Source organism: Typopeltis vanoorti, chromosome 16 (genome assembly GCF_054136105.1).
Source record: "Typopeltis vanoorti isolate ZY-2024b chromosome 16, IOZ_Tvanoo_1.0, whole genome shotgun sequence".
NCBI classification, from domain to species: domain Eukaryota; kingdom Metazoa; phylum Arthropoda; class Arachnida; order Uropygi; family Thelyphonidae; genus Typopeltis; species Typopeltis vanoorti.
Genome location: NC_143564.1, coordinates 108,430,144 through 108,456,453, shown reverse-complemented (window position 1 = coordinate 108,456,453; position 26,310 = coordinate 108,430,144). Strand labels below are relative to the sequence as shown.

Here is a 26,310-nt window from a genome sequence, read left to right as displayed (position 1 = left end):
TTCAAACAGCTGTAACTTCGCAATGTCCATCAACGTTCTTTTCATTTCTGCAGTAGAGCAACATCCATTCAATCAACCCTCAGATGCCACCATTACTGATTTCATCGTTATACTTGATTTGGCGATAAGTGCAGAAAAGTTATTATTTATAATTCTGTCTATAAACAAGCAGAATTAATAATGGTTCATTTCACGATGGTTTAACATCAAGGTAAGTGCACATAAATTTTCACAACACGAATACAACGAGTTTGTGCTTCTCATAACATTATGGATTATAAATTCGTACAACATGAACACAAAAATGTCTTGCTCATGAGATACAAAAAATAAACATGTTTAAGTAACAACAACCTCTTTATGAAATATTTGTGTTATAACATCTTTTTTTTTATTTGTGGGATATCTTGAATTTTAATACAGATATCATACAATTATCATAAGCAAAATAGATTTAAATTGCAGTCAAATGTAGCACTACCAATCAAAGCCATTGTTAAGTAGAAACAAACACATGATCCTATTACAATATTGTTACTTTTTTGATTTATATCTCTTCAAAATAATCTTGTGAAGCCGTTTTGCATCTTCCAAAACTAAACAAAAATGATTTAGTCTAGATCAGTGATACTGAAGTTACCATCTACATTGAAACCTTTAAGTTTCATTTTATTAATCATCATGTAATATACTCACATATTTTCATCTATTCAACTCATGTGTTCAAGCTGTATTAATCATTGCTGTATCTAGGACTGAAAAGTTTTCTATGGTTTCTATGAGTCTGTCATTCCTCTGATAATGCTAGTTAAAATTACTAAGGAAATATGAACAAGTAATAAAGGGCTACTTTTCTGTTTAGGAATCTCACTGCTGAACTCACTCGTGTCACACCGTCTTGGCCAATGACTATAATCCCCATAAGATAGACAAAATACCAAATGCTCCCCAGAAATCCCCCCCCCCCCCCACTGTCTACCACAGAAGACTACAGCAAAACTGTCACCATCCCATACATTAAAGGCACATCTGAAAAGATATCTAAGAGTGCTTAACAAACACCAACTACACACTGTATTTAAATCGTATGTGAAATTGGCAACTCTCATATGTTCACCCAAGGACAGAATCTCTCCTTTATCACATCCAGGAGTCGATGAAGTGCCCAGTTCGTGTCATCCTACTATGGACAGACAGGAAGAACTGTGGACATCTTCCTCGATGAACATAAAAAATATATCCAGCACTATTGCTATGGCAATTCAGGTCTAGCAGACCATGCTTTAGATACCTCAGCACACAGGATCAATTGGAAAAAAACAAAAGTGCTGTACAGAAGCATTTACAAGTCAGAGAAGTTGTTCCTGGAATCAACAGAAGCCTTGAAACATACTCCAAACCTCAACAAGTATGGCTTTAAAAATTTGCCAAAGATTTGGGGGACAGTCATCTTAAGACCAAATTAATACCTTATTTATGTTTTTGTGCTCTGAAGATGCTGATAGAATACAAGCAAAATATCACCAATAGGTTAATAGTTATTTTCTTATCAGTCTGTGTTCTCATCTATACCATTAAAATTACTCAACATTTTCTGTTTAGAGTTAATCAGTACTGAAAACACTTTTACAAATTAGCTCAGGAAAAAGAAATGTGGAAAACATTGCAGCAAACCAAGTATTATTATTATTTATATTGGTACTCCATGGACTCAAAAGACTCATTTCAGGAGATCCACACTATCAATTAACATAATACCTGTCAATTCATTCCACTCATTCACCACTCTCCAAGTAAAGAACCTGGTCTGCATATCCTAACTAACCACACTCTTAGACAAATTCCAAATGTGAACCCTTATTTTCCCCCTACTCTCCATGTATTGAAAAATTTCTTTTGTGTCAATCTTATAGAATCCCTTTAACTTATAAGTTTCTGTCTTATCCCCTCTCCTCCACCTGTCAGCTAAACCCTGCAAAATGGAATTTTCCCTATTAGGATAGACTGAACATTTTACAGATCTGTCATGAGCTTCGTCACGCATCTCTGAATCCTTCTTCACAAACTATCTGTCCCCTCGAAATGCAGGTGACCAAATCTGTGCAGTAGTCAACAATGAGGCTGAATCATATAAAAGAGGGATAATGACCTTCCTATTTTTACTTTGTCAGTATGTTCTTCAACATCCAGGTAATTCTCTGAGCTATTTTGCCAACTCTTGCAATATGTTCTCTGAATTTCAAATCACATATGTATAAATTAAAGAGTATTGGTCCTAGTACAAAGTACTGGGCCCTCCACCATACACCACCCTCTGATGTCTCTCAGCCCCCCGCCCCAATACAAGCTACTAACCTCATATCCATTCACATTTGTTCCAACTTATTAGTTTTCCATGTAGTATTCTGTCAAATGCCTTTGCAAAGTCCAATAGTATCATGGTTGAGCCATTTCCCTTATCCAATTCAGCTGTCACCTCATTATAAAAGGTGAATAAATTAATCAGATAGGATCTATTTATAGATCCTATCCCCTTTAGAGTATCATATTCCTATCCACCCATTCCTGAATTTTACTTTTAACCAACTTTTCCAATACTTTTATTATTATTACGGCAACTCCAAGGACTCCTTATACTCGTCAAGGGAAACCTTAAACATATCAAGAACTATCCAACATTTGTGCAGTATCTATCATACTTTACTTTGAACTCATTCACAACTCTCGAAGCAAAAAATCTAGTTCTAACACCCTTCCTCACTACACTTTTACTCAGTTTCCATGGATGGCCCCTAGTTCTCCCATCAACACATCTATTCTGAAAAATTTCCTCTTTAATCTTGTTAAAACTCCTCAGTAATTTGTATGTCTCAATCATATCACCCCTTTTCCATATATCAACCAGTTTCTGTAACCCACAAATCTTCAACTTGTTCTCATAAGATTCATTCCATAGACCTGCTACCATCTTGGTCACTCGCCTCTGGATCCTCTCTGCCTCCTCATCACCAAGAGATCCTGGTGCCCAGATCTGCGTGCAGTAGTCAAGATGAGTCTTATCAAGGTTCAATAAAGAAGAATGATAACCGTTTGTCTTCAGTAACCAAGTGATCTAATGAGCTGCTTTAGCCACTTTTGCTATGTGCCCCCCGCCCCAAACTTTAACTCCCTATCCACTAACATTCCCACGTCTCTGGCTTTGTCAATTTCCTGGAGTACAGTTCCATCAATGTGGTATACAGCTGGTATTCTTTTCACCTTAAAATGCATAACTTTACACTTTGCATTAAACTGAAATCCATTCTCCTTTCCCCAGTCTGCAAATCTATCAAAATCATCCTGAAAATTTTGACATCATCTGTATTAATTATTGCTCTACCCAACTTTGCATCATCTGCAAATAACTGTACAGTTCCTCTCAGATCTTTTCCTGTATCGTTAATGAACAAATTAAACAGTAGTGGTCCAAGAACAGAACTCTGCAGCACATCACTAGTCACAGGCCTTCTTTTGGAGTAGTGATGTGCCGCAGAGTTCTGTTCTTGGATCACTACTGTGGTGCAAGAACACATGATTAAAATTCTTCTATGTGGTATCCTGTAAAAGGCCTTTGCAAAGTCCAACAATATCACTGTTGGACTTTGCTCAGCTGTCATCACTGTATTATAAAACTCAACTGTCACTGTATAAAATGTGAGCAAGTTACTGAGGCATGACCTGCCTTTCACAAAACCATACTGTCTCCCATACAGTATCCAATTTTCATCTATCCATTCCTGTATTTTGCTCATGACCAACTTCTCCAATACTTGGACAACAACTCCTGATATGCTGATCGGTCAGTAATTTGCTACATCAGTCTTGGAGCCTCCTCCTTTATTTAATGGAACTATTTTCCTGTTTCCACCCCTTCGGAACTAACCCAGAGCTGAGACTTAGATTAAACAATATGGCACTATCAACATCCAGTCCTTGCAGTTTTACATGCCATGGCACTAATCCAAGCAATCTCCCAAGTTTGTCATACCTACCAGCCCTTGTAATTCCACATATACTCTGCCTTATCTGAAAATTCCACATATTTGCCCACCTCCCAGGTCAAGACAATGTGGTCACTCTTACCAACTGGTGGCAACATGATCATATTCGTTATAGACAAATTCTCATATGCAATTACTAGATTGAGCACTCTCAAACCCTAGTATTTCCATTACATGCTGTTTCAGATAATTATCCCTTAGTAACTGTATAAAATCCATTTCCTTCCTTCCATGTGTCCTCTCCTTCTCCCAATAATTACATGTCCTCCACTCATTGGGTCTATTTGCCTATGCATACTATCTCCATCATCTTTTTCATCTCCTGGTCTATAGCAGCACAAAACTATATTTTGTTCTGCTGGCCTCAATCTCACACCAGATAACCTCAGATGTGCTATTTTCACTGGCCTGCAGTTGAACTTCTACTCTCTTTGGTTGCAGTTCATTGGCTATCATCAATAACACTTCTTCCCCATTCTTTCTCCCTATCCTTTCTATCCCACTAACTATATCATCTTCTTAACCATGTTTCACTAATACCAATAACTTTTGGCCAGGATGAGCTAACCAATGCCAAAAATTCCTCCTGTTTGTTCTAAATCTCCTGGTATCAGTGTACATAAAGTGCAAAAGCCCCTTAGACCCACTGCTATTCCAATGCTTTATACTATCTCATTCTGGTTTGTTACCAGTGGTACTATCTTAATCATATTATACTCATTCTTACACTCAACTGCTTCAATGATGTCTGCATATTCACTCTGCTACCCCCCCCCCCCGGAAAAAAAGTTTCCCTGATTCTTCACATCCACTTTCACTTCATTCAACAACACTTTTTCCAGTCTCTGAACACCAGATCCATTCAGATGCAAACCATCCTTTTTGTGTAAGTCCTTTCACCCGTCAAACTCACTCCACACATCCACAAACTCCATACTACTTCCTCCTGCATAACCTGTGCATCGAGTCATTCGTTATTTTAGCCCTCCTTCTCAGCTCTACTCTATCATACCATGGCAACAGACTCACTATCTTAACTCGCTCACTTTTTTCTTTTGTTACTTCCAGTAATTCTTTCATGTCCTCTCTCCTGCCATACTTTTCTCCTTTTAAATCATTCATTCCAGCCACTACGATCATTTCTTTCACCTTACCCTTTTGTGCTCTAATAGCCTCACCAACATCATTAATTTTTGCACTAACAAAGCACAATTTTGTCAAACTCATCAATAGCACCTTTTTATCATTGAATCACCATACAACACTCACTCCTTGATTTTTCTTTCTCTTTTGGTCAAGCCCTCATTTTTCTTATCTCTCATTTCTTTCTTTCTGTTTTCAGATAATCCACTCTCCAGACATTTTTTGCATTCGCTCCAGCACCTGCTTCAACTTATGTACCACTCTGCACAACCGAGCTATCTCCCTCATTGCAGCCAACTCTTCATTCTTTACATCAGTCATACTATTCTTTCTTTCAACACTTTTACTCTCTATAATAAATTTAGTTTAATCCTTTATCCAAGTGTGAGCAAACAAAGTTTGTGCCTGAAAGTATCTTCAGGACTGGGGTAAGGTGAGGTATGGTGTTGTACCACCTTACCCCAGTCCTGAAGATACTTTCAGGTGCAAACTTTGTTTGCTCACACTTGGATAAAGGATTAAACTAAATGTATTATATTCTAACCAAATGAAAAATAAACTTTCAACTTTTACTCTCTCTTCTACATTCTTACTTTCGCTTTATCAGTTTCACTAGCTTTTGTTTCCTTTCCATTTCTTTCATTCATGCCATCTTTTCAATTCTTACTCCAGAGATACTAATTAGTCTGTAATTTACTATCTGTCTTTGTCACTTCAGTAACTGCAAAGTGACACCTAGATGATATACCCTTGCAAAGTGATCACTTAGTAACTGAACTATTTCTTCTGTTTAAATCACTTTCCTACCATCAGTACAGTAGTTATCTTTCCATAATCATTCTTGCTACATAGCGAAAAAACTTTTGGATTTACTCTGGCCTGATTAGCTAATTTTCTTTCAAAATCTGATTTAGTCTTCCTTACCATACCAGTTACCCTTCTTGCTTGTGCTTTATATTGCAAATAAGCATGCTGATCATATTTTTTTTTCCCTTCTACAATGCTTTCTTTGTTTGCAGCTCCTGTTTTATATTGCTACTCATTCGCTTAATCCCTACTTGATTTATCCTCTTAACCCTATGTATGCAATACTACCTCACTCAAATAATCCTTGACCACTTCCCATGTACTAATGACAATCATTCCATGTAGTTTCTTAAGAAATTGCTAGCGTTGTAGTTCCACATAAACTCTTTCTTGACTGAAATTTCCAAATGTTGAGCAACCTCCCAGGACAAGACTGCATATTCACTTTCCCCGATCGGAGGTTGAGTTGCAACTGTAATTATAGATAGATCCTCTAATGCTATTTCAAGATCCAACACTGGTGCCTTCCATCACATGCTGTTTCAGGCCATATCCCGTAGTAACTGTATAAATTCCATTTCCATTTTGCCATGTGCCCTTTCCTCCTACCAATCTATATCACCATAGTCGAAGTCTCCCATGATAATTGCTCAGCTTGCACTCATTGTGTGTGCTGATGCATGTTTGTCCACATCTCCTTCTGGACTCACAGGTCTATAGCAGCAACCAAAAATATATTTTGTTCTGTTAGCCCTATCTCAAACCAGACAGCCTCAAAAGAACCATTTTCATCAGATCTACGCTCTTCCTTAACTTCTTTTTTGTTGGTTGAAGTTACCGATTCCAAAAACTCTTCTCGTTTTTTTCTGATACTGTGGGTATTTGTGTACATCATATACTGTGTCACAGAGTATTTTGTGTAACTACTTTTAAAAATCAAGTATTACTACCTATATACTATAATGTACAAAAATAAATTTTTTTAAAAATATTAGATTAACTGCAAGTTGATGTAGACAGTGCAAAGTTTATTTTTATTCCAGGGATGTGGGGATTTCACGATCGACTTTTAACTTTGAGGAAAGCTTTACATTCTATGTTATTGAATGGTGTGTTTTCAGAAGCATTTTATAGAAGATGGAGATGGCAGACAGCTCTACAAAATAAAGAGGTATGTAAAACTTCATTTATCAATAAGCCTTATATAAAGATTGCACTGCAAATCACATTGCTTTCATTATAAGTAATAACTTTGTCAGAGCTATATATGGATATATTTAATATCTTTTGATGTATGTTTTACTGCAATATCAGTTTTATGTTATCTCAGCTAGATAGTACACTTCGCATTGTCTCTAATTTTTGTTAAATATAAAGGCATCTTTGATAATAACTATTTTATATAAATGAATCTTTATATTAAATTGAAAACCCATTTATTAGCAAAGCAGTCTTGAATGCAGATAATTGAAAAAAAAAAGTTTGGAACAATAAAATTGATACACCAAATGCTTTAAAGCCACAAGCAAGAATGAACAAAATTGATTTGTAAAGTAAAAGAGACTTTCCACTTGATACATTCTTTAAAGTTTTTCCTCGTAAAATAAAGTTTGAGTCAATACTTATTTTTGGTATCACTTGGCATACTCTTAAATAAATGAATTCTTTCTACAAAAAAAAAAGTTGCCCATCATAAATTGATGCATTTAGAAATAACTGCTTCTGTAGTTCTGCATAAAAGAAAGCCACTTATTAAGCATTTGTCATGTAACAACAATATTGTGATTTGATTATATAGAGATAAACAGTGGTTCTCGTAGACAGGCTTATACGTTGGTTTTGCATTATTAAAACACTTAAGGAATTGAACAACGTAGTTAAGGATATAAATTAAATTAAACTTTAATAAATATTTTCCGATATTTCGGCAACATCACGTTGCCATCTTGTAAAGGAACTTACAAAAAAAGTTACGTACATGTAGGCACTACAACACAGAAACTGGGAATGAAGAGATGAAGCTATTCTCTTAACAGTCCTGATGGTGCCCTCTAGCGGGCTAAGTAGGTGTTCTTGGCTGTTGGGCTGAAGGTCTGCCGATGTAGGCCTCCCAAATTTGGGGCAGTCGCATACAACCAAATTTTGTTTGGTTGTATGCGACAACCAAATATTGTTGAGGTTTGGAGAATTTCTTAGGGCTGAGGCTGATTCCATAAAGAGTCTTTCAAATTTGTATTTGCTACGGTGTATCACTGTAGCTTTCTTCCACCGTATTCTGTGGCGTGTTTCCAGAGCATGGTCTGCAAGCCCAGAATGACTGTATTTGTGAAAACTGATGTAGTCCTTGTGTTCCGAAATTCTGATATTCGCTGTCCTGCCTGTTTGGCCAAAGTAAGACAGTTTACAACTGCAGAGGGACCTGGTAAACACCAGGTAGGTCTAGGGGAAGTGGTTGGTCTTTAGTGGAGTGGATAAGGGATGCCAATTCTCTCTTTATGGAATCAGCCTCAGCCTAAGAAATTCTCCAAACCTCAACAAATTTGGTTGTATGCGACTGCCCCAAATTTGGGAGGCCTACATCAGCAGACCTTCAGCCCAACAGCCAAGAACACCTACTTAGCCCGCTAGAGGGCACCATCAGGACTGTTAGGAGAACAATAGCTTCATCTCTTCATTCCCAGTTTCTGTGTTGTGGTGCCTACGTGCACGTAACTTTTTTTGTAAGGTCCTTTAGAAGATGGCAATGTGACGTTGCCGAAATATTGGAAAATATTTGTTAAAGTTTAATTTAATTTATATCCTTAACTACGTTGTTCAATTCCTTAAGTGTTTTAATAAAGATAAACAGTGGGTTTTTTTTTTTTGTCAAACAACTGGTACACATTCTTTGCTAGCAGGAAAGGTTTTACAGTATCAGTGTGTCACTGTTAATAAGGGTGCCAGTATGTCATACTGTTGTGCACTGTCCCTCCCCCCAAAAAAAAAAACCCTTGAAAAAAAAAATTATCATACTTAGAAATTAACCGTAGTAGTTTTAAATGATTATTTGCTTTTCATCAAGAAGAAGTTGCTTGTATGGTGTGGCAATTTTTGGGAGTTGCGTTCACTGGGCAGTGATATTTTTTCAATAGATTTATGTAATAATGGTATTTCAAAAGGGAGGAAAGGCAGGGTTTTCCCTCCTGGGAAACTTGGGTTTTTCATCCTGCAAAACAGAACAGCAGACAGAACTTACACAGTTAACTGACATAATACATTGTGTAAGTTCTGTCTGCCATTCTGTTTTACAGGATAAAAAACCCAAGTTTCTCAGGAGGGAAAAACCCTGCCACTTCAGTGTCTTATACAGGAGCTTTTCATCTTCAGCTAAAAAGTCCTGTAAATGTTCTCTGCCACTTAGAAACACCAAAGAGCCTTGCCATTACTGAGTTATGCAGGTTCCAATGCCTCAGTATCTGCACTTGTTAAATCAGTGCACCTAGAAGGCAAATGGCATAATGAATATTAATGTCGTTGAGAAACATGTCTTTGCTATTTAAAGGTGGATTGGAGAATAATGGAGACAGCAATTGAATCTAATAGAGATTTTTACTCAAAGAACATCCATAAGAGACAAACTCCAAATCTGTAGTCTGATCAATTTCTAGCATAATCCCACCAGTATAATATGACACTGGATATCTAATCCACTGAAGTGAATGACTTTATATTTACTAACATTTAACTCATTTAACTGACAATTTTCCATGCCCAGATTTCCAGCCTGTTCAAATCATCCTGCAAGTACTGCAGTTCATCTGCATTCCTAATTACCTTGCCTATCTTTGCATCATCAGCAAATAGCTGTATGTTCCTGTGAAATCCTTCAAAATGTCATTAATGTATAGACTGAATAACAGTGGACCAAAGACTGATTCTTGTGGTACACCACTGATTTCCCTAAATCTTGCAGACTCACATCTTTCATATATCACTTTTTGATATCTATCAGTCAGCCATCTTCTTATCCACACTAATATTGTATAATCCAAACCTATATTCTCCAATTTAATGCACAGCCATCCATGCTGTATTCTGTCAAAAAACTTAACAAAATCCAAAAGTATCATGGTGTATCCATTTCCCTTGTCTAACTCAAGAATAACATTATTATAGAATGAAAGTTGCTCAAACATGACCATCCCTTAGTAAACCCATGCTGTTCATTGCAAAGTAATACACACTTTTACTTCCACTCCAGAGCAGAGTAAAAGTGTGTATTACTTTTACCACTCCAGAGATACCGATAGTCAGTAGTTGGATACATCAGTCTTTTGATCACCCTTGTGCAATAGGATTACCATACATTCTTTCCACTTATGTGGAATCTTCCCTGTTCTGAGACCCAAATTATATAACCAAGTCATAGGAATAGCCAGTTCAGCTGAACACTCTTTTAGCATCCATGCTGATATCCCATCAGCCTCTATTGCCAATTTCTTATTCAGTTTGTACAAGCTTTAATATCGCCTCCTCGTACACCTGAGTTTCTTCATTCCGTGAAGAGGTAGCAGCTAGAGCAATGTTGCATACACCAGGTTGATGGCTTTAAGCAAAATGGGCATTTATTAGTTGAACAGCCTTTTCTGCATCTGTCACAATCACACTGTCTGCATTCAGTAGAGTTATTTGTTCATATTCATTTTTTCTTTTACTTGCAGCATTATGATAGAATTCTTTGGTGGGATTTCTTTAACTTGCAGAGCCACTGTCTTTTTCACACTCAGACTTAGTTTTCCATACAACAGTTGTGACTCTTCTGATTCATTGCTTATAATTTTCATAAAGGACATCATCCATTTGATTCCTAGCATATTTATTTTTTTAACTCTAGGGACGCATTCTGATGTTGCATCCTTTAAGTATTTTTTAAAAACTGCCCATGCACTGTCGATATCTTTACCATCCTAACAACTGATACCATGGTGCAGAATCCAGTTATACCCCTAATTTGGTTATAATTTCCTGGTTTGAAGTTCAGCATGTAACCTTTCTGAATGCAATATTCACAAACTTAGCCATTTTCCAACTGAGTACCATGTGGTCATTGTCACCCACTTATACTTTCATTTAGCACTTTGATCATGAAGTCTCCATACATAATTTTCTGCTTACCTTGTTTTGCTCATTTGTTCACGTGTTCTTGAGTCTTACCTCAGACCACCTGCTTTTTTCGTCTTCTCAGCCCTGCTAATTTCTTGTCATTTCTGCAGTTTTTGATTTTGCACTGTGTCCTGTGAAATTCACAATTTGTTGTCGTGTATTTTCAATTATGCACATTCAGGATTAATTCCAACATTAACATTTTCTATACTACCTTCAATACTCTCTACTCTACTAACATTTACCTCATTCTCACCACCCATCTGGCGCTCACTCTCAAAACACTTAACATACACTCACTTACCAGTTTTGCTCTCCTTTAGCTTTTGCAACGAATACATCTTACACTCATTGCACTGTACAAAATTGCAAATTCAGTTAATCCAACAATGACAACTTTGCTACCATTGCTCTACCATTCATTGGCGCCATACTGGCAATATTTAATTTAAACAAAAAAACTACGAGTTATCCTAATATTAATAACTAACTTATGAACAAACCCCTTATCTTTCAGTGCCACTATAAAGATACAACACATAAAATGCACCACTTCAAGTCGATCTCTTTCTTTCTTCTACATAACAAGAAATTCTTTCTAATAGTTTGTCGGTTCTCTTTAAACTAGCAGAATAGTCAATGCCATTATTGTGTTTTGGGGGAAAGCAATAAAACAGTTTTTCAGATTCATCATCATCATCATCATCAAATTCCTGCCATGTACCCTCAAGGGGTGTACAGGATATGACAGTACTACATGAAAAAATTACATCATTACTAACTTCCTATCTACAATTTTCCTCCAAATCAGTCTGTTACTTGTCAAGACTCCAACATTATCAGATCTTATATTTCTATCGTCCAAGGCACTTTGTACCGTATCAATCCACCTATATCTTGGTCTTCCTCTGGGTCGTTTTCCTGCCAACCTGGCAGAGAACACTTGTTTTGCTAATCTTTCATCTCCCATTCTATTTAAGTGACCATACCACCTGAGATTAGCTCTGCTAACGCATTCCTGGATGCTGACAATGTCAAGTTCTTTGCTAATATCCTCATTTTTAATATGATATTGCCATTGATGCCATCTGTTCACGACTCTAATCTTTCTCAGGACTCTCATGTCTGTGGTCTGTAGTCTTTGGTCAAGCGTTTTACTTCTGACCCAGCTCTCAGATCCATAAGTTAAAATTTTTGAATACTGTCTTGTATACAGCTAATTTAGTGTTCCGACTAATTTCTCTCTTATTCCATATGAATTTATTCAATTGACTTCCCACCATACCAGCTTTGCTGATTCTGTTGTCTATTTCTATATTTAATTTACCATATTCAGTAAAAATCATGCCTAAGTAGCTGAAATGTTTTACTTGTTCCACAGGTTGTCCATTCACAACACAGTTGACATTTTCAATGATTCTGCCTATTTTCATTGTCTTTGTCTTTTTATTGCTGACCTTCATACCATATCTATTACAACAGCAATTGAATTTAGTCAGAGAATCTTGCAGACTTGTAGCGGATTTATTTAGAAGTATAACATCATCCGCATAAAGCAAAGAGCTGACATTAACATCTCCAATTTTGATATCAGGTTTAATACCACTTTCCTTCATAATGTGATCCATATAGATAATGAATAACAGAGGGGATAATGTACATCCTTGTCTCACACCAGATTTAACATTAAACCATCTTCCTGTACTTCAATTCTAACTGCTGACTTACAACTCAAATAAAGACTAAGTATTGCTTGATATAATGCTCCATTGACACCATATAACTGTAGCATATTGAATAGCTTCTCTATTGGCACATTTTCATATGCCTTTTCCAAATCGACAAAACTTAAATACAGATCTTTGTTATATTCCCATGCTTAATCAACTATTTGTCGTAAAGTGAAGATCTGATCCTGACAGCCTCTATTTGGCCTGAATCCAGCTTGTTCTTCACAAGCTTTTCTTCCACAATTCTTCTCAATCGTTTCTCAAGTATACTTGCATAGATCTTGCCAGGAACACTCAGTAGGGAAATACCTCTGTAATTCTCACATTTAGTTTTATTTCCCTTTTTATATATGGGTACTATGAGAGCTCTACTCCAATCATTGGGAATTCGTCCCTCTGTCCAGGCTTTCTGAACTATGCAGTGCAGCCACTGTAAGACTCTTATACCACCATGCTTCAGCATTTCTGGTCGAATATCATCTACTCCTGCTGCCTTTCCACATTTGAAGCCTTTGATGGCTTTTTCTACTTCAAGTATGGATATGTATTCCTGACTGCATGCCAGTTTTTCAAAGTAATTACTCCATACTTCAAGGATATCTTTTTTCTACCATTTTCATGTCACCTTTATCATCTCTAACTCCTTTTACAGCACTCTTTCCTCCATTCCTAAGCTTCTTCAACAACCTCCAGAATATTTTGCGACCTTCTTGATATTTATTTTCTATATTCTTGCCAAAGTCCTCCCATGACTTTTGTTTAGCTAGTTTTACACACTGTTTAGCTTTCTTACATTTGTCTCTGTATTCTGTAAGAGTAAAAGCTGACTTGTTTGCCAGGAACTTTTGATATGCTTTCTTCTTTTCCTTCACTACCTCTTTAACTTCCTGTGTCCACCAGGGAGTTCTGATTTTTTTTTATCCTTGCACACAACCTCACCACATGCCTCTCTGGCAGAATCAATCAATGTTTTCTTCAGAGTTTGCCACTGAATCTCCAAGGTTTGATTCCTGTTCTCAAACTCTTTCATTTTCTTTTCAATAATCTTTCTGTATTTTAGTATACATTTCACAACTGAGAGCTGCTGAACTTTTATTTGCTTTTAAACTTTCTTACATGTTATTCTTTTCAATATGAAATTCAATTTTATCCTGCTCAAGACTAAATAGTGATCACTTCCAATTTCAAATTCTCTGTACACTCTGGTGTCCTGCACCAGTGAGAAAACATCACTATCCACAATAACATAGTCAATGAGACTTTTCTTATTCCTAGCCTCTTCTCTCCATGTGAATTTGTACACATTTTTTTGTTGGAACATGGTGTTAGTAATAACCAGTCCATGTCCTGAGCAGAAATCCAACAGATATTTGCCATTATTATTAGCTTTGCTCTTTTCTCCAAATTTTCCCAAAATATTTTTGTATGTCTCACAATCATTTCCTACTCTGCTATTTAGATCCCCAAGAAGGACCAACTTTTCCTTTTTCATTGTGTCAGTTGCTTTTTCTAAAGCGTCAAAAAATACCTCCACTTCTACCTTAGTAGAACCTTCTGTGGGACCATAGGCACAAATAAGTCTCGTTGTCCAGTTCCCCATTCTCATATTTGCCCACATTACTCTACTTGAGACTGACTGCCATTCAAGAAGATTAGCCTTGTATTTTGTGTTGAATACTATGGCTACTTCTTCTTTTCCTTGATTGTCATTGCCTGAATATAACATTTTGTATTTATTGCGCAGAAAGATCTCACCAGTTTTTGTCTTTTTTGTTTCAGTCACCCCTATTATGTCGATCTGGTACTTATCTAATTCCTCAGCTAGCTCCATTTCTTTGCCATTCAGGCTTTTTACGTTGATAGTACCGATCTTTAACTCTGGTGATGTTGAGTTGGGGTTTGTTTTCAGATTTGTTCCAGTAGCTGACTTTTCACTGTTCGTCCTGATTCCCTGGCGAAAACAACGGGGGCCTTGTTTATCCTGGCAACGCCCCAGCCGGCATTAAATTTTGTCATGTTGTACCATCATTTTTTATTTTGGTTTAACCAATAAGAATACAATTTGGTCGGCTAAATCCTAAATTTCCAGCCCATCCTCGTTCGTTCAGTATCAAAGTAGATACCCAACAAGGTGCACCACGAGAAGGTGAGAATTGGACATTAGGTCAGAAGCCCTGGTCGGTTCTCCGCATTCCTTGAAAGGCTATGTGGAGGTCTCCTCTCAGTTATACAGCTTTGACCCTTAAGCACCACCCTTTTCAGATTCATCAGCTTCCATTCATTATTTAATGTATTGTGTTCTGTAATATTTTGTGTTTGAGATTCTTTTATATATATATATATCATCTTCCTAACATGGATTTAGGTCAGGTGGTCTGTTCTGGTCTCATGCAATCTCTTTCATGGTCTTCCAATTCTTCTTTTCCCACTTATTTTATATCTGTATAATATTTTTGGTAGTCTGCTGTAGTCCATTCGATTTAAATGTTCTATCCATTTTTGTTTATGCTGTCTTATGTAGTAATTACTTGGTTTTATCTTCAGGGATTGTAAAATTTCTTCATTTGTTTTATGGTCCCACTTGGTATATCCAGCTGTTTTTCTGAGATTTTATTTCTGCTGTTTGAATTCATCCTTCTTTCTTATGGTCCAACTTTCACTTCCATAAAGTAAAGTTGGTTTTGACATGACATTATATAATCTGATTTTAGTGTGTTTTTGTACTAGGGATGGTTTAAATATATTATTTATTATGCCATTTACTTAAAAGTTTGATATTTTAGTGTCTGTCTTTTTCTTCTTCATATGATAAATCACATCCCAAGTATTTGGAAGTATTTACTTGTTCTAATATTTTATTATCTATATATCTGTTTTATTATCTGTCACTAAAGAGTTTTCTCCTTTAAATGCCATTATTTTTGTTTTTTCTTTAGATATTGTCATATTATATTGTTTTGAAATATTATTATGTGACACCTCCAGGGAGTCCAAAGACTCATCGAGACTTAACACCCTTCCAACAACAACAACCTTCCAACTCTACCAATCGACCAACTTTGATTCCGTAGCCATGAAACAAATAGTAGTCCAATATATAGCTCTACTGATCCAGAATGCTTGTGTGAGAGAAGAAATATCATTTAATGATCTTTGTAAATCATCTTCTGATGTAGTAATATTATTTGATCATCTGCAAATAGTAGTGTATCTATCTTCATTTGTGGGGTTATTTGTATACCAATGAGTTATACTGTTTCCAGATTGTTATAATTTTATTTATATATTGAAAAGCAGGGATGAGAGGGTACATCCTTGTTGTACTCCTCTTGATATATTTTTCCATTCCGAGATGTGTTTTAATTTAACTGCTATTTTATTTCCTGTATATATATCTTGAATGGATTGTAAAAGTTGGTTTGGTATATTTAAATCGGTTAATATTTTAAACAATTTTTGTGTACTAATTTTGTCAAAGGTTTTTTCATAATCAATAAAGGCCATGTGTGTTTCTTTTTGAAATTCTCTTCTCTTTCTATTAATAATTTTAGAGTAAAAATTAGATCTATGCAGGATCAGCCTTTTCGGAAACCATTTTGTTTCCGAAAATATATATGTATACATATGTATGTATGTCTTCCTATATATATATGTATATATATATATATATATATATATATATATATATATATATATATGAAGGAAAAAAGAGAGCATACATTTACTGTATTATGGAAAGTGAGTTGGATTTAAAATTTTGAGATGACAATTACACACACACACACACACACACACACAAATATTCAATCCATATAACCAAGAAAAATATGTTATTTGCAGTGACTTATGAATTTGTATTCTTCTTTGCCAGAAGATCAGTGAATCAAACTGGACTGATTTAAACAGTGATTTTGGTGGATTTTGTTGTATTGAATTTTTGCCATTACTTGATAGTACATTAGTAAATAACAGTACAGAATGTTAAGAGGAGAAATCATCTCCATCCCTATTAATGCTGAGAGACTCCAGGGAGTCTTGGGCTTCCCTCTTTGGAAAAATTTTATATATTTCATTGATTCTTTTATACACCTAATCTGCATTTGTTTTTCATGTATATAAATAGGCAGGCCTTGTATATTGTGATGAAGAATGGTACCGTGAGTGGCAAAATTTACAAAAGATGGCTTCCACACAGCCACGTGCCAGAACATTGAACAAGGACAACTATAGTTCACTGGGTGGAAGAAGGTGAGTGATTTTTGTTACATGTACAAAACATTTTTCATATACATAGTCGTTAGATGTACATCTTGGTCTGCCAAGTTTGGCGAATGAACTCTTCCAGATAAGAGTTCATTTGTTAATAATAATGAAAAAAGTATATTCTGCTGTGGTGTCATAACATCCCTCACCCCACAAATACATATTGAACAATGCCAGGTTTAAAATTCAAATTCCTAAAATTTACTAATACAAATTTAAGCACCAAACACCATTAAATAGGTATTGGACACATTAAAAAGTAGTTTGCTTTTTGACCTCAAGATTTGACCAGAATAATTTTTGGATAACTGAAGTCAAGGACTTTGGGGGGGGGGGGGGGGATCAGAAATGATTGCCTTTCCAAATGTAATAATTTCACACTTTACAGTCTTTCTTGCCTATTCTGAATTTTTATGATGTTTCATATTGGCCAATCTATAGTACACTAGTACTATGGATAGATATTTGAGAAAGGAACTACTTTTTTGTGTTAGAATTGAAAACCTGTGTATTTTGCAAAACACATAGGAGGGTGGCTGTTTCAGAGTGCAACAGCAGAAGAAATGAAAGAGGTGGAAGATAATCTTGCTCTGTCAGTTTGAACTGTAAAGAGATGTTGGATGTCAGCTGCACACACACTTCATTTGGTAGAGAGGAGAATTATAGATGTTAGTTCTGATGAACATTTACCATGGAAATATTTATAGCGGATGAATACAGCAGAAACTAAACACTTGTGGAAAAATGGGTGAAGTAAATTAGTAAGAGATGATTGTTCTCTCCTGTATTTAGTCAAGTATTTTTAGGGAGTTCTTGGGGACATCCAAAATATGTGAGCAACAGGTGCGGCTCGTGCATAGGCACTGCGGAACTGCAGCACCCCCAATTTTTCTCGATATATAAATATATTTATTAATTTATTTATATTTGCTTGTAATATTTAATTTTATCATCAACAATCCTATACAATTCTCTTATTTTGTATAAAAAATAATAAAAATCCATCTTGTAGCACTTAGAAGGGCGAAGTACGCTAGCAGCACTACAGTGTCATATTGCTATGTGTACAGCATATGCATGTCATGGTGAGATGCGAGCTATTAGCATAATTCGCACTCTCTGTCGTGCAGTTCCACTGTTGTTTATATGCAGTTTGCGCCAGTAGTAGAGTGTTCGTAGTTCTTATCGTGTTTATTCCGTCTCTTTAAATATTTGGACATTACAATTAAAGGATTTAGGGGTGCTTAAGGGACAAAGCTGTATAACTGAGAGGAGACCTCCGCATAGCCTTTAAAGGAATGCAGAGAATCGACCAGGGCTTCTGACCTAATGTCCAATCCTCACCTTCTCGTAGTGCACCCTGTGGGGTAGCTACTTGGATACTGAACGAACGAGGATGGGCTGGCAATTCGGGATTTAGCCAACCAAATTGTATTCTTATTGGTTAAACCAAAATAAAAAATGATGGTACAACATGACAAAATTTCATGCCGGCTGGGGCGTCGCCCAGTTAAACAAGGCCCCCATTGTTTTCGCCAGGGAATCAGGGCGAACAGCGAAAAGTCAGCTACTGGAACAAATCTGAAAACAAACCCCAACTCAACATCACCAGAGTTAAAGATCGGTACTATCAACATAAGAAGGCTGAATGGCAAAGAAATGGAGCTAGCTGAGGAATTAGATAAGTACCAGATCGACATAATAGGGGTGACTGAAACAAAAAAGACAAAAACTGGTGAGATCTTTCTGAGCAATAAATACAAAATGTTATATTCAGGCAGTGACAATCAAGGAAAAGAAGGAGTAGCCATAGTATTCAACACAAAATATGAGGCTAATCTTCTTGAATGGCAGACAGTCTCAAGTAGATTAATGTGAGCAAATATGAGAATGGGGAACTGGACAATGAAACTTATTTGTGCCTATGGTCCCACAGAAGGTTCTACTAAGGTAGAAGTGGAGGAATTTTTTGAGGCTTTAGAAAAAGCAACTGACACAATGAAAAAGGAAAAGTTGGTCCTTGTTGGGGATCTAAATAGCAGAGTAAGAAATGATTGTGAGACATACAAAAATATATTGGGAAAATTTGGAGAAAAGAGCAAAGCTAATAATAATGGCAAATATCTGTTGGATTTCTGCTCAGGACATGGACTGGTTATTACTAACACCATGTTCCATCATAAAAATGTGCAAAAATTCACATGGAGAGAAGAGGCAAGGAATAAGTAAAGTCTCATTGACTATGCTATTGTTGATAGTGATGTTTTCTCCCTGGTGCAGGACACCAGAGTGTACAGAGGATTTGAAATTGGAAGTGATCACTATTTAATCTTGAGCAGGATAAAATTGAATTTCACATTCAAAAGAATAACATGTAAGAAAGTTTAAAAGCAAATAAAAGTTGAGCAGCTCTCAGATGTGAACTGTAGACTAAAATACACAAAGATTATTGAAGAAAAAAATGAAGAGTTTGAGAACAGGAATCAAACCTTGGAGATTCGGTGGCAAACTCTGAAGAAAACATTGATTGATTCTGCCAGAGAGGCATGTGGTGAGGTTGTGTGCAAGGATAAAAAAAAATCAGAACTCCCTGGTGGACACAGGAAGTTAAAGAAGCAGTGAAGGAAAAGAAGAAAGCATATCAAAAGTTCCTGTCAAATAAGTCAGCTTGTGCTCTTAGAGAATACAGAGACAAATGCAAGAATGCTAAACACTGTGTAAAACTAGCTAAACAAAAGTCATGGGAGGACTTTGGCAAGAATATAGAAAATAAATATCAAGAAGGTGGCAAAATATTCTGGAGGTTGTTGAAGAGGCTTAGGAATGGAAGAAAGAGTGCTGTAAAAGGAGTTAGAGATGATAAAGGTGACATGAAAATGTGAGAAAAAGATATCCTTGAAGTATGGAGTAATTACTTTGAAAAACTGCTAAATGAAACAAGCAGTGATGACAGCACAGTGGTAAAAAACACTGCCCAGGCATGCAGTCAGGAATACATATCCATACTTGAAGTAGAAAAAGCTATCAAAGGCTTGAAATGTGGAAAGGCAGCAGGAGTAGATGATATTCGACCAGAAATGCTGATGTATGGTGGTATAAGAGTCTTATAGTGGCTGCACTGCATAGTTCAGAATGCCTGGACAGAGGGACGAATTCCCAATGTTTGAAGTAGAGCTCTCATAGTACCCATATATAAAAAGGGAAATAAAACTGAATGTGAGAATTACAGAGGTATTTTCCTACTGAGTGTTCCCGGCAAGATCTATGCAAGTATACTTGAAAAACGATTGAGAAGAATTGTGGAAGAAAAGCTTGGTGAAGAACAAGCTGGATTCAGGCCAAATAGAGGCTGTCAGGATCAGATCTTCACTTTACAACAAATAGTCGATTAAGCATGGGAATATAACAAAGATCTGTATTTAAGTTTTGGTGATTTGGAAAAGCCATATGACAAGGTGCCAAGAGAGAAGCTATTCAATGCGCTACAGTATTGAATAGCTTCTCTCTAATCGACAAATAGTCGATTAAGCATGGGAATATAACAAAGATCTGTATTTAAGTTTTGGCGATTTGGAAAAGGCATATGACAAGGTGCCAAGAGAGAAGCTATTCAATACGCTATAGTTATATGATGTCAATGGGGCATTATATCAAGCAATACTTAGTCTTTATTTGAGTTGTAAGTCAGCAGTTAGAATTGAAGGAAGTACAGGAAGATGGTTTAATGTTAAATCTGGTGTGAGACAAGGATGTACATTATCCCCTCTGTTATTCATTGTCTATATGGATCACATTATGAAGGAAAGTGGTATTAAACATGATATCAAAATTGGAGATGTTAATGTCAGCTCTTTGCTTTATGCAGATGATGTTATTCTTCTAAATAAATCCACTAGAAGTCTACAAGATTCTCTGACTAAATTGAATAGTTGTTGTAATAGATATGGTATGAAGGTCAGTAATAAAAAGACAAAGACAATGAAAATAGGCAGAATCATTGAAAATGTCAACTGTGTTGTGAATGGACAACCTGTGGAACAAGTAAAACATTTCAGCTACTTAGGCACAATTTTTATTGAAGATGTTAAATTAAATATAGAAATAGACAACAGAATCAGCAAAGCTGTATGGTGGGAAGTCAATTGAATAAATTCATATGGAATAAGAGAGAAATTATTCGGAACACTAAATTAGCTGTATACAAGACAGTGTTCAAACCAGTTTTAACTTATGGATCTGAGAGCTGGGTCAGAAGTAAAACGCTTGACCAAAGACTAGAGACCACAGATATGAGAGTCCTGAGAAAGATTAGAGGCGTGAACAGATGGCATCAATGGCAATATCAAATTAAAAACAAAGATATTAGGAAAGAACTTGACATTGTCAACATCCAGGAATGCTTTAGCAGAGCTAATCTCAGGTGGTATGGTCACTTAAATAGAATGGGCGAAGAAAGATTCACAAAACAAGTGCTCTTTGCCAGGTTTGCAGCAAAACGACCCCAGAGGAAGACCAAGATATAGGTGGATTGATATGCTACAAAGTGCTTTAGATGATAGAAATATAAGAACTGATAATGTTGGAGTTTTGACAAGTAACAGACTGATTTGGAGGAAAATTGTAGATAGGAAGTTAGTAATGATGTAATTTTTTTCATGTAGTACTATCATATCCTGTATACCCCTTGAGGGTACATGACAGAAATTTGACGATGATGATGATTGTAATGTCCAAAAATTGTAAATCCATTCATTTAATTACAATTAAAGGAATGGATTTTATTTTTAAGTAATTTTGAATTATACTAAACTGTATAATTTTATCCATAATAAACAATATTTTTTCATGTTTAATTTTTTTAAAACTTTTCACCATAATTTTGATATTTTATCCAAACACATATACACTGTACTTACAGTGTGTATGTATATTTCGAAAGTTGCAGCACCCCCACGAGCCGCCACTTGTGAACAGTAATCAATACATGGATGGATGGATTTGTGATTTATATAGGGGTTATTAGCTGTCCAAAGGTAAATTGAGCTAAAGAGGAATCCTAATTGTTTTTGAATTCCAAGGAGGCAATGGTTATAATATGTTTTGTGCCAAGAAAGGTTTCATGTCAGAGTAATCCCAAGGGGAACTAGAAATTTAGGTGTTGTTAAAGGTAAGAATAGAAGTATATGTTCTTTTTTGTGGTAAATAAGGCAGAACTGTGTGTGCATTGAAATTGACAAGGCTATCCAAGCTCCAAAGAATGGTTTAGAGATCAGAATTTAGAGTTGCAAATGTTGTTACTATGTAATGCTATGGCTTGTGTAGTGCAAGGTTTGTCAAATGACATTGAGGAATATAGTCTGCTGTCATTGGTGAAACTGTGTATTGGATTAGCAGTCAGCTGGAGTAGGTCATCATTATATAGAAGGAGGAAGGACCCACCCATCATTAGTTGCATATTTAGAAGATAGGGAACTCTCCACCATCCCAGACAAAGCTGGCAAACCAGCAGAGGTCATGAGGCAGACCAAATGATAGAATTTACTTTACACTCTTGTGCCATTCCCAGTTGAAAGCCATGAAGATATCAAATGCAACACTACTTGGGAATCATCAAAATTTTTCATGGTATTTATCCAGAGATGAGTGACATAGTCAAGCAGATCCTTTGTTGTTTGGCATTGGTGGAATCCATACTGGCAGTATTTTATTATTGATTATCTTTAAGGTAGTGCAGGAGTTGGTCCTCTCCATTACTTTGGAGAGGATTGAAGAATGAGAGATTTGGCAGTAGTTGGATGGTAAGAATTTTTCAATGTACTTAGGAGAGCATGAAAAGGAACAAAGGTCAATTTTGGAATGCTAAGCTTTGGGACAGTTGGAAGAATGCCATCATTACCAGGGAACTTTTTGGTGTCTAATTTGGACAAGATTTTTCTGATCACTTTCTTGTGAAAGGTCAGAAGGCATTGAGTGTTAGGTGTTTGGAATGGTTGGGGGGGGGGGGGTTTGAAGATTGCTTTTTTTTCTTGGATGATGATGCAACTGTAAAATCTCTTATGGTGAAATAAAGAAAATTTTTTTCACCTATATCGATTTTACATAGGTCATAAAATATATAAAATTAGAAGTGTATATAACCTGCTTTAATGTATTAAACTTTGTATTATATTGTGAAAATAACTGAATGTAGAACTACAAGTAATCAAAAGGATTAGATAGAATTATATTAGTGAGCTGAAGGTGAACAATAATCTCTAAGGTCACTGAAATATAGGAGTTTTGCCACCAAAACTTAAAGTAAGCGTAGGTGACGTCAGGCCACTTCCAGAAAATCCGGGAAGTTTGGATGGTAAGACAAGGGACGTTGAATGATATAAAAGGCCGTGATTGGTGGGCAAAAAGAGCCTTTTTTTCCTGGAGTCTTGGGTAGAGAAGAGTAGGGAGTCCCTTAAGGAGTTGTCCGGGAGATCTTGGGAAGTTTGCTGATAGGTAAATCCCAGTGCACGGGGGGGAGTCAGGAGAGGCCGTATTCAAAAGAACCTTCCGAGATGTTCTTCGAAAGTACCAACCCACGTCTATGCTGATATGCTGAAACCGGAGCAGTTCCTAACATCACCAAGAACTGTAGTACCTTTCCAAGGGAGAGAACTTGCAAGACGACAACCATCCGAATAGTACCCGATCGCAGCCATTTCAGAAGAATGAGGAAGGAACCAGCAGAACTCACCCATACCCCTTGAAAACCCTAGGACTTTACAAGATACTGAGAGCTAGTACGTAGATTGCTCTATGTTACTGTCCAAGATTGTTTGTGTAGATAATCAATGCTAGTCCTGTTTAATCAATTGTAGTACGTAGCAAGGAGGTTAGAGAGCCGAGTGTTGGTCTGTAAGTGGTCTGAATGGTATATGTTTGTATATTGCTTGTTTTAACTAACGCATAGAAAGTATTACATATAATTTATCTTAATTTTTATAAAATCGAATGCAAGGCTTTACAGGCTAAGAACCTTTCATGTCATAAATAAGTTGAGTGTGTGATTTTTTGTTTAATGTCTCAGGTGATTAGCTTTACTTCATAAATTGTGATTCAAGCACGTGATATGCCCATTGCTGTTTCTAAAACATTTGTCATAGTTAAAATAAACATGTTTTGTTTTGTAAATAGCTTGCCTGATCCTTGTTAACCAATGTGCTGTCTCACAAAAACTAATCAGACCCATGTGACCAAGGTAAAGTAACCGCCACAACTGTACAATTCAGAGTTGCTTGAGATTAATGAACAAAGGGTTCTTATATATGTGCTTAGTAGAAAAATTCTGATTTTTGTAAAGAATAAAAAATTTACATAGTCCTTGATTGCCCTTAACTAGAGGTTTTTTCCCTTATTTTACGGCACTAGCACATATAAGGGTTTACCTTACGAAGTTGAGGGGGGGGGAGTAAGTGAAGCAGATTATGAGCAGACTAAGGTCAAGTTATAGTATCAGATGTGAGTTTTAAGATTAGAATACTTTAGGCAAAGATAGAGGTTGTCGTCTCCAAAAGAATTTAGCATAAGCTCAAGCAGACAGCGATATATCAATGTAAGGGGGAGGATTCATTAAAGATAAGAGGAAACAGGGCTATTACAAATGGTATAAGTCGACAATACAAATTAAATAAATAATCAAAATAAAATGTCTATACAACAATACCATCTGGGTGCACAACAGGGGTGAGAACAGTTGGACAAAAGTTATTGTGAATGCCTTGGCATCATGTCCAAATGGCAGTCATGCCTTTGAACATGACTGCCAATTGGACACAGTGCAAATTTTCTGCTTTTAGCTCTTTCAAATTCAGTTTTTGATACATTGATGGTTTTCTTGTACTATTTCAAATAATAATAGGGGAAGATGGAGTTCTTGATGGTTAGTTGTGGTACGCTTAATTCATTTGTACAGCATTGAGGCACACCTTTTGGAGAATCAAGGCTTAGTTAAGGGACAGGAATTTAGTGTAGAATGAGGAATGTATACTTCTATACAAGGGAGGCTTACTTCAGTAATGCATTTAATGCATATGCTTGGATCAGAGGGATATAAGCAATAGTCTAACCAAGGGGATAAGGCATAGAAGTCTCAGGTCTTTGGTCTTTCCACTTGGAATTCTTCAAATGCCTAACAATTCTTGGTCAGGAGCAGCTATGTGAGTATTTTTCAGTGGGAGAAGAGATAGCGAAGGCTGTGGTCCGAATTACTTAAAGGAGATACAACATTCGCAGAATACTTGGAGAGATTCACTAGTGAGGAAGAGATCTAGGATGGTTGGGGTTATCTGGTAAGCTTGTGAACAATTTGTGTAAGGTCAATTGTAATAGCAAAAATCTCAGCATCTCTACTTGCTTGATATATATGTGCAGTTGGAGAAGGAAAACCAGTTGATATTGTTAACATTAAAACCACCAAGGAAGTTATCTCACTGTTTGGAAAGTTGGACTGAAGGAAATTGACATTTTAAGGAGGAGGAGTCAAAAAGTTCAAATTATTGGTGTCATTGGGAGAGTGATAAAGGCAGCATATAAATTTGCCTGGTATAGAGACTTGGGCAGAGATCATAATAAATAATTCTGTGATTCTAAGTTGAATGCTCTCTGAGTTGGTATATATTAGAGTGCACATAGGCACAAATGTCACTCTTGAGTTCAAAGGAGTGGAGTGTGTGTGCTTTGGAAAGTAGAGATTAGTGATTGAGCAGGCTGAAATTTTAATCTCTGTCAGGAAAAGCCACTGGGGTTTTGCAGACTGGAGATGGAAGTGGACACTTGATGTTGAAATTGAGACTACTTATATTTGTGAAGTGAATTTGTTGTTTGACCATATAAGTTATGCACGCTCCCTTGCTATACTTATGCTCTGATTTTAAGGATGGCTATTAGTAGCAGTTGATTATCAGGTTAGTATTCCTCTTTTGTAATCAGTGATCCATGCTTCATCACCACTTTGGTGTTTATCTTCCAGTTGTTGACAAAGTTGATAACCTTGCTTCATCACCACTTTGGTGTTTTTTTTCCAGTTGTTGGCAAAGTTGCTAACCTTGGCCTCGCTCATACATGCAGTTAGAGTATTAAAAGTATTAACATACACATCATATTAATGCACGAATGCTGACTGCGTCAACATGATGTTAATGTATGACGAAGTT

General features: G+C 36.3%; 1 protein-coding gene across 1 annotated transcript in view; it reads left to right on the top strand.

Moving 5' to 3' along the window:
- LOC150098254 (OTU domain-containing protein 7B-like) overlaps window positions 1-26,310 on the top strand; it is a 235,979-nt gene that overhangs the window by 158,971 nt on the left and 50,698 nt on the right. The window contains exons 6-9 of the mRNA XM_090406289.1: window positions 7,034-7,161; window positions 16,986-17,061; window positions 17,932-17,934; window positions 25,781-25,825. Of these exons, the coding sequence (XP_090262415.1) occupies window positions 7,034-7,161; window positions 16,986-17,061; window positions 17,932-17,934; window positions 25,781-25,825 (252 nt within the window). The remainder of the gene's footprint in view (window positions 1-7,033; window positions 7,162-16,985; window positions 17,062-17,931; window positions 17,935-25,780; window positions 25,826-26,310) is intronic.